At 37.0% G+C, this 7,290-nt stretch overlaps 3 protein-coding genes across 3 annotated transcripts; 1 reads left to right on the top strand and 2 right to left on the bottom strand.

Moving 5' to 3' along the window:
• Window positions 1-783: 783 nt before the first annotated feature.
• LOC130499210 (uncharacterized) lies at window positions 784-2,876 on the top strand. The gene is made up of 5 exons (XM_056993237.1): window positions 784-1,142; window positions 1,222-1,299; window positions 1,382-1,466; window positions 1,552-1,640; window positions 2,548-2,876. The coding sequence occupies exons 1-5, from the start codon at window positions 852-854 to the stop codon at window positions 2,683-2,685; spliced, it is 681 nt and encodes a 226-aa protein (XP_056849217.1). The 5' UTR covers window positions 784-851; the 3' UTR covers window positions 2,686-2,876.
• Window positions 2,877-2,922: 46 nt separating this feature from the next.
• On the bottom strand, window positions 2,923-3,338 carry LOC130499211 (protein GOLVEN 1-like). Its single transcript, XM_056993239.1, has one exon. It carries the CDS (start codon window positions 3,297-3,299, stop codon window positions 3,036-3,038), a length of 264 nt encoding a protein of 87 aa, XP_056849219.1. The 5' UTR covers window positions 3,300-3,338; the 3' UTR covers window positions 2,923-3,035.
• An 885-nt stretch (window positions 3,339-4,223) lies between these two features.
• Window positions 4,224-5,597, bottom strand: LOC108831189 (autophagy-related protein 8f). The gene is made up of 6 exons (XM_056993238.1): window positions 5,480-5,597; window positions 5,179-5,230; window positions 5,017-5,072; window positions 4,828-4,880; window positions 4,620-4,738; window positions 4,224-4,525 (listed from the first exon to the last, which is right to left on the bottom strand). The coding sequence occupies exons 2-6, from the start codon at window positions 5,213-5,215 to the stop codon at window positions 4,425-4,427; spliced, it is 366 nt and encodes a 121-aa protein (XP_056849218.1). The 5' UTR covers window positions 5,216-5,230; window positions 5,480-5,597; the 3' UTR covers window positions 4,224-4,424.
• Window positions 5,598-7,290: the final 1,693 nt, after the last annotated feature.

Here is a 7,290-nt window from a genome sequence, read left to right as displayed (position 1 = left end):
ATATAAATGAATTATGAGTTAAACAGAATAAGAACCGGCAAACGAATGAAATAGTATATGATGTGAAAGTACGATTCCATGTAAAATGGAATAATCTGAGCCGCATACTATTCTACATGAGATGACATATAACAACGGAATATACTGATACAGTCATAGACGTAACACCAAGAACTTACGGCGTTGTCAAAAATCTGAGAAAAACTGAGTTGGTGAAGTTGGAGAGGCCGGTTGTGTTACTCCCCTCGGCCAAACGGTAATGCAAACCACAACCACCAAAACCCAAAGCCGAAGACGATTAAAAGGGAGGACGACGGAGATGAAAATTGGACTGTACGCAGTGGCGAGGCGTTGGAGCAGATCGGCAGAAGAGGGCTTCCGATTTCCAAAAATTACAGAAGAAAGTGAGAAGGAGAAGATGTGAATAGGGTGAAGACACGATTTACTTTGGACAATTCAGAATTATATTTTTAATTAATTTCTTTTAACAGGTAAACCGGTTAATTTTCAAGGACACTACCGTATTATTATGTATATATGACGCCGTATAGCTGTCCGTTAGGTAAAACTGCTACTCTGCAAATTACCATTTTTTTCATGGCTATAGGTCCTAATTCCCCTTAAAAATACTATATGTAAAAAAAAAAAAATCTGAGTTTTATTGCCCATCTGAAGGACACAAGATAAGTTAACGACTCAGATTATCCTGACCCTTTCTAATTTACCATAAAATCAACGGCTCAGATAATCCTAGCCTTTTCTTAATTACAATAGACACGACCACATGTGATCACAAAATCATCGTACGAGGAAGACAGTTTCTTACGGCGAGGAAAGGGTAAATCGGAGGCATGGAGGAAGCGGCTGCAGCGGCGGCGGAGCTCGAGAGACTCCAAATCGATATCCTCCGACGAATCTCACTTCTCGAAAGCTCGATTCTCCCGGAGGAGAGCTCGTCGCCTTCTCTACCTGACGATGAAAGCCGAACAGTGTCTCGCCTCTCCGCCATTCTCCGCTCCGGCGGCGTCAAAGACTTCTCCTTCAAGAGGGTCGCTCCGGATTACTACGACTGGCCTCTCGAATCCCGCCGCGGCGTTCTCGGCGCTTCCTCCGTCGACCACCTCTGCAAGAGCATTGTCCTGGTACGTGCTCAAGTCTACTGCTTTTTGAGGTTTATGTAACAATGTTGCTATAAAGGTTGTTCCTTTTCAATATGGGCAGGTTAATACTCAAGCTTCATCAGATGTTTTGGATTGCAGTGATCGCAACAACTCAAAGTACTATGTGGTTGTGGTTCAGGTGCTGCTCTTACTGATTCTTACACTTTTGTTTTTCGTTTCTAACTGTATTCATCTGACTACCTTTTTGTTCTTATGGGCAGTATACTGCGAGATTCAATGCTGATGCAGTTAAGAACTTTCTTTATTCACTAAACGAGGGCAAGATCCCGAAGAAGAGATTTAATCGTTAGTGTTTTCTTATTTGTATGATATCATGAGCTTAGTTATTTAACTTCTGTTATTCCTGATGCTTTCTATAATCTCTGTGTAGTGAGACTTGCACCGGAGGAGACGTCGATTGAACTTACTGGGTTTGAGCACAATGCGGTCACCTGTGTAGGGATGAAGACCAGCATACCGGTAAGTTTTTCTGAACTGACTTTTCTGCCTCCTGCATTATTTCTGCTATAATCACCAATGACAATATCAGACATGTTTAAGACATGGGGTGTATCATCAATTAGATATCTTGGTGCTTGCTTGTTTTCTGCTACAATCATCAATTAGATATCAGACATGGGGTGTATCATGAGAGTAGCCCCTAGGTCCACTTGTGTTTTCTTGTCCTAGAAAAAACACTTGTGCAAAAAACACTTTTCTTGTGTTTTTTGCACTTGTGTTTATAAATAGTTACAGTTTACTACACACATGTGCTTGCCAAGTGTTTTCCAGACATCACAATCTATTTTTCTTGTCCTAATTGTCACAGAGGCCCTGAAAGGGTACAATGCCCAATGGGTTACACAGCTACTTCTTTGTCTTGCTTGTTTATCTTAGTCTGTAATGAAGGTGTGGTACATTTTTAACACTCTTTGCATTTGGTACGGACACAAACTTAGTTGAGAGTTTTTCTTGTGAGCCAGCTACTGTTAAGTGTTTGTCCCACTCATTGTCATTGGTATTTTCTCTGTTTGGTAGTTCAATACCGTGTTTGAACTATTCATACCAGAGTTAGTTAGTTAGTTAGTAATGGGCGTCAGGCAGAGATTTAAGATGGCTTGAATTTTGTCGAATGTGTATACATAATCTTAGGCTCATACCCCACTACATTGATTTGTAGATCTCTGCAGAAATGGCTCACTTTAGCATTCAGATTACACTATTTGTGCTACTGTGACACATCACTCTTTCAAAATAATTATTAGACCTACCTAGTACTTTATAGAGCTGGAAGTTCGTTTAGTGGTAAAAATGAAATCTGGTTTCTTGTATTGGGGAATTGAGCAGGCAGTACTGATGAGTTGGTTGGGTTTTGGGGAAATGACAGGTGATATTGGATGAGGCAATAACCAAACTTAAACCGGACTTCTTCTGGTTGGGAGGTGGAGAGATCGATCTGAAGCTTGGCGTCAGAACATCTGAATTCCTTGATTTTGTGAACCCATTTGTCGTTCCTTGTAGCTGAAAGCTGGAATCTACTGAACAATATTCTTCAATGTCTTTCATCCTTAAGTAGAGACCAGAAGTAATATGGTCGGTAGTACTTTGTCAAATGTTACCGTTATCTAATATTTGAGCTGCAGTGAGGGGTTTGTACCTCTTACTGACAGACATTGGTATTCTTTGTAATGAATGACCATGTTGGTTTACGTTCTACTAAAATGGCGATGAAGAATTCTAAAATGAGCACATTCTATATGAATAACAAAAGATGTTGGTCATGAAATATATTCATATAGCACAAGTGTCATACAACCACTAACATTGTGAAATGCATGTGGCAGTATATGATGTGTGATATATATATATATATAATTAAGCCTTCTCGTTGTGGATGGGAGGCTTGCGATGAGGCTGAGGATAATCCATGACTACTACTTCTTCCCCTGTCTCCACTCCACCTAGCACCCTCACCCTCCTTCCTCCACCATGGACGACGTCTTGTACCAAAGAAGCAACTTTGTGATGATGCTTGTGAAACCTTAGACAACGAGCACTGGCACATACAACGTTGGATGACAAAAGCAGAAGAATGTAACAGAACACTGTCGCGAGCCCACTCCTCACAGAGCAAGACATGACCTCTCTTCTTCTTGTTATTCTTCAGATACTAATATGAATGTGTCTGTATATAGTGAGATGAGATTAAGACAAATACAGTTTGAATTTTGTTTAAGTGCAAGAGAGGAGTATATGTAGGCAAGAGAAAGATAATAGAGAGAGAGTAGGTGGGGGTGGGGGGGGGTCCTTCACTATCTTAACATGCTCTTGTTCTTCTTTTACCTTCTCTCTTGTCTACGTATCAATCCTATGTATAATGGGTGTCTTGATCAGCGAAACCTTTTGCTTACTTGAAAGTCCTCTTGGGGGTCAATATCTCATTTTTCCTTCTTCCATTTACTAATAAGCTATTCTTCCTCCACTAACCCATCACTATTGTATCCAACTATTACAATTCAACTGTAGTTTAACTCACATCACTCTCTCTCCTATGTCCTAGTCGACGAGGACAAATTGGCAATCATCTTCTTATCAGAGGACACTATGAACATATACTAATGTTAACATCAACGTTATCAGTTACTAGGAATGTCTTTGGACTTAAATACTTAGTATTGCGTATGCTATTATGAGTCTCCCACTATTATGAGTCTCTCATGATTCATTAGGTTCATAGTTAAATGTATATCTTAGCTAAAACTTATGACAAGTTAAAACGAAGAGACAACAAGATCAGTATTGAAAGTGTTAAGAAATACAGCATGGTCCGACCGTCACCTCATCTCTCCCATTCAACGACAATGTGGGTCCCTTTTCTCTACATCACCACCGGCACTCGGTACCCCGTGTTCGCCACGTGGCACAATTCCTTGTGCTGCGGTTCCCTTCTCTGTGCCTATGTAACTACCATGTGCCATCATGTGATGCTGACTAACAGAGTGAAAGACATAAAAAAAAAACAGTCAAGTTGGGATGACGGTTCATAGAAAGCATGTTTTCAGATTATTTGAAGAAACTAAAATATATTATTATTAGAGCATAGTTTATATACATTATTTCATGTTTTCTGTACACATCAACGCCCAATCGAACGTCCTTAGGGAAGTACATAGGCTGATTGCTTGCTTAAATAACTAATAAGAAGATGATATGCGAAGTACAGAAAGAAGGTAGAATGAAATTATCCAGCAAGAGAGAGAGCTTCTACGGAGATCCATATCCAAATGTGTTCTCCCCGCTGTAAGTGACATAGAGGAACCCATCCTCCTCCTTTTTATCTTCGTACACTGCAGACATCAACGCACCTGCATAAGTGTTATCAAACATCAGTGTCTTCTTTTGCTTGTTTTAAAAAGATGATGATCATAAGCAGACATATATTTTCTGTTTTATTTTTACCTGTTGGAGGAAGAACATTGTCGACAAATATAAAGATAGCCTTCTCTGCGCTCAGTTTGATTCTTTTGCGAATCACATATACAAATTGCCCCACTGTCAAATCCGCCGGGACTAGGTATCTTCCCAATAATTTAAAAAAAAAAAGCTTAGTTGTCAATCTCACAAGTGTATATTGAAATTGATTTACAATAATAGTATGCCTACTTACTTTTTCTTGTCGATGGTTGGTATATCACTCTTCTCAGCCTTCTCAACAATCACCTGGATCCCACAAACATATACAAATTGTGTGACAAATCATCACTCTCAACCTGAGAGTCTCAAGTGTCATTTAGCTCTTAACAAATATGAATCATGGATGCTAATCAAAGGTATGAGAAAAACAGTGAACTCTCACCGGAATCCTATCTGGATACTTCTCTCTAATCCGAGCAGCCTCTGCGCTTCTCTTCTCTGAACGTTCCAAAAAAAAAAAAAAACAGGATCATCATTAGATCAAAAAGCAAAGGGTTTTGAGAATAAAACACGAAAACAAAGACAAAGGGTCCGAACCACAAACCTAGGTCATGCTCTTGCTTGAACGTGCTTTTTGCCATTACTTCTTCCACACCCTACAGATACATCAAGAAGCCAATCAGACAAACCATCGAAACAACCGATCATGTCTCTTACTTACGCCATAGTTTATATAGTTTCAGCAACTATAATCTAACATCCCCATCAATCAAGAAAACCCTTTTTTGTCTCAGACATAGAGACTCTCCTAAAGCTTAACATAACTCGATCTTAAATCGATTGATCAACATAGAAAAACTCAACCTTTATTAATCTAAACGAAGTACGAGATCGTGATAATTTACCTGTTGATTACAAAGACCGAAAGCTTTTCTTCGATCAAAACACACAACTCTCTTGTTGATGAAGAAGATAGACAAATAAAACAAACCTACGAAAGTTCTGCGGCAAATAGATTGAATACAGATGGAACACCGTAGTATCTAGACTCCTCTGCTGACGTGGCCTTATGACTAAATCATCAGAGAAAATCGGACGGTATATATTAGTTGTGATAGGGGAGGAGAAAATCATAACCGTCACGCTTACTGGCGATGTACGAGGGGGGGCTGTGCACGTTATTACTGCCTCCGAAAAAAATAATAAAGGATAAAGAAGAACCGCATATGACGGGATCACGTTTCCTGCATATGATATGACATATTTACCCCTCGTAACTGCAGGTTAGATTCAGAGTAACGGAAGGGTAGCAATGGAGTTGTCAAGTCGCTTTTAGTCTCTTTCACTTTTGAGGTCCAGTTTGATAATTATAACGGGCCTTGGGGTCCGATTGTTTGTAACTTTAGAGACTTTCACTGTTTGTTTTTGTTATTCTTTTTTCTTTTACATCATTATATTAGATATGATAATCAATTTATGAATAGCTCCACGGATAAAAATTTCACGAAGAAACTCTTTTCGAAACACTGGATCGATAGACGATTATGTATGTACGACATTCTCGATGGACAGATCTCTCCATAGAAAACGATCACAACAAATTGTTCCGATTACAGTACTATAGAACCTCCGATAAACTTCACATCCTATAATCTGTAAAAAATTGCATAATCTGTGATTCAAATCTGAAATCTAAATGTAGCTTTTAAACTTTAAGCAGTAGGCTACGGTGCTTTCGCAAAATAGTAAAAGTTTGTATTTGTGGTTTGGAAAATAAAAATAGCTTTAGAAATTAATAAAAGCATGTATTTGTGGTTTTGAAAAAAATAAGTTATAAAGTTAGTTATGTTGGTTTTTAGATTTTTAAAGAAGGTTTAAAAACTTAGAAAACTTGAAATCTAATTGGTAAAAGATTTAATTTATAAACTTTAGAAATGAGTTAAAGCTTCGCCACAAAAGTTAAAATCCCAATTAGAATCTTTATATATTGAAAACTCATTAAAATTTGAGAAATTTGCCAAAATAGAAAAAAAAAACACTCTTTGTCTCTTTAACATAAAACCAACATAAGTTAGTCTTTTTAGTATAATGTTTGCTAAAAACACCAATCTAACGCTTACTTTATGAATTAAAATTTTAAAAACCCACTTTTATAAACAAAATGAATCTCACCCAAAAAAAGAAAACAAAAACAAATTAAATCAAAATCTAATTAAAAAATATGTTGGAAACAAAAAAAAATGGAAAAGATCCCCAAATCACTTTAAATTATTTTTAGTTTTTATTTTATAATCATACAATTTTATATCAATTTTTAACTTTCTACAATTTTATTTAGTATATCTTAACTAAAAGAAATAAATGAAAAACTATTGAAGATTATAATTTTAAATATACTCATAAATATTATTAAATATAATTTAAAATAAATGAAATTTTTTATTTTCAATCAATTTTTTAAAAAAATCAAAAGAAATAAAGGAAAATCGATTTTTATTTTATTTTTTGACAAGAAATTCATTGAAACACGTTTCAGGAAAATAAAATATTTTCAAACTAATACTAGAATATTTTGTAGTTGAATTTGCCATATTTTTGAAAATATGGTTATTTTTTTTCTATAGAATGTAGCTTTTACGCTATGTGGCGTATATATAATGTTGGGTTTGCAAGTCTACCGGCTCCGACCCGCCCCACCCAGCTGCGGGTTGAATCG

The sequence above is a fragment of the Raphanus sativus genome, chromosome 8, assembly GCF_000801105.2.
Source record: "Raphanus sativus cultivar WK10039 chromosome 8, ASM80110v3, whole genome shotgun sequence".
Taxonomy (NCBI): Eukaryota; Viridiplantae; Streptophyta; class Magnoliopsida; order Brassicales; family Brassicaceae; genus Raphanus; species Raphanus sativus.
The sequence above is the reverse complement of the archived record's forward strand: the minus strand, read 5'-3'. Positions and strand labels throughout refer to the sequence as shown.

Bases quoted from the DNA above. Each gene is read 5' to 3' on its own strand.
- LOC130499210 (XM_056993237.1), top strand. From the start codon at position 852: ATGGAGGAAGCGGCTGCAGCGGCGGCGGAGCTCGAGAGACTCCAAATC. The intron at 1,300-1,381 runs GTGCTGCTCTTA...TCTTATGGGCAG, and splicing joins ACTATGTGGTTGTGGTTCAG to TATACTGCGAGATTCAATGC. The intron at 1,641-2,547 runs GTAAGTTTTTCT...GGGAAATGACAG, and splicing joins GGATGAAGACCAGCATACCG to GTGATATTGGATGAGGCAAT.
- LOC130499211 (XM_056993239.1), bottom strand. From the start codon at position 3,299: ATGTCTTGCTCTGTGAGGAGTGGGCTCGCGACAGTGTTCTGTTACATT.
- LOC108831189 (XM_056993238.1), bottom strand. From the start codon at position 5,215: ATGGCAAAAAGCACGTTCAAGCAAGAGCATGACCTAG. The intron at 5,073-5,178 runs GTTTGTGGTTCG...TGGAACGTTCAG, and splicing joins CAAGCAAGAGCATGACCTAG to AGAAGAGAAGCGCAGAGGCT. The intron at 4,881-5,016 runs GTGAGAGTTCAC...TGTGGGATCCAG, and splicing joins AGTATCCAGATAGGATTCCG to GTGATTGTTGAGAAGGCTGA.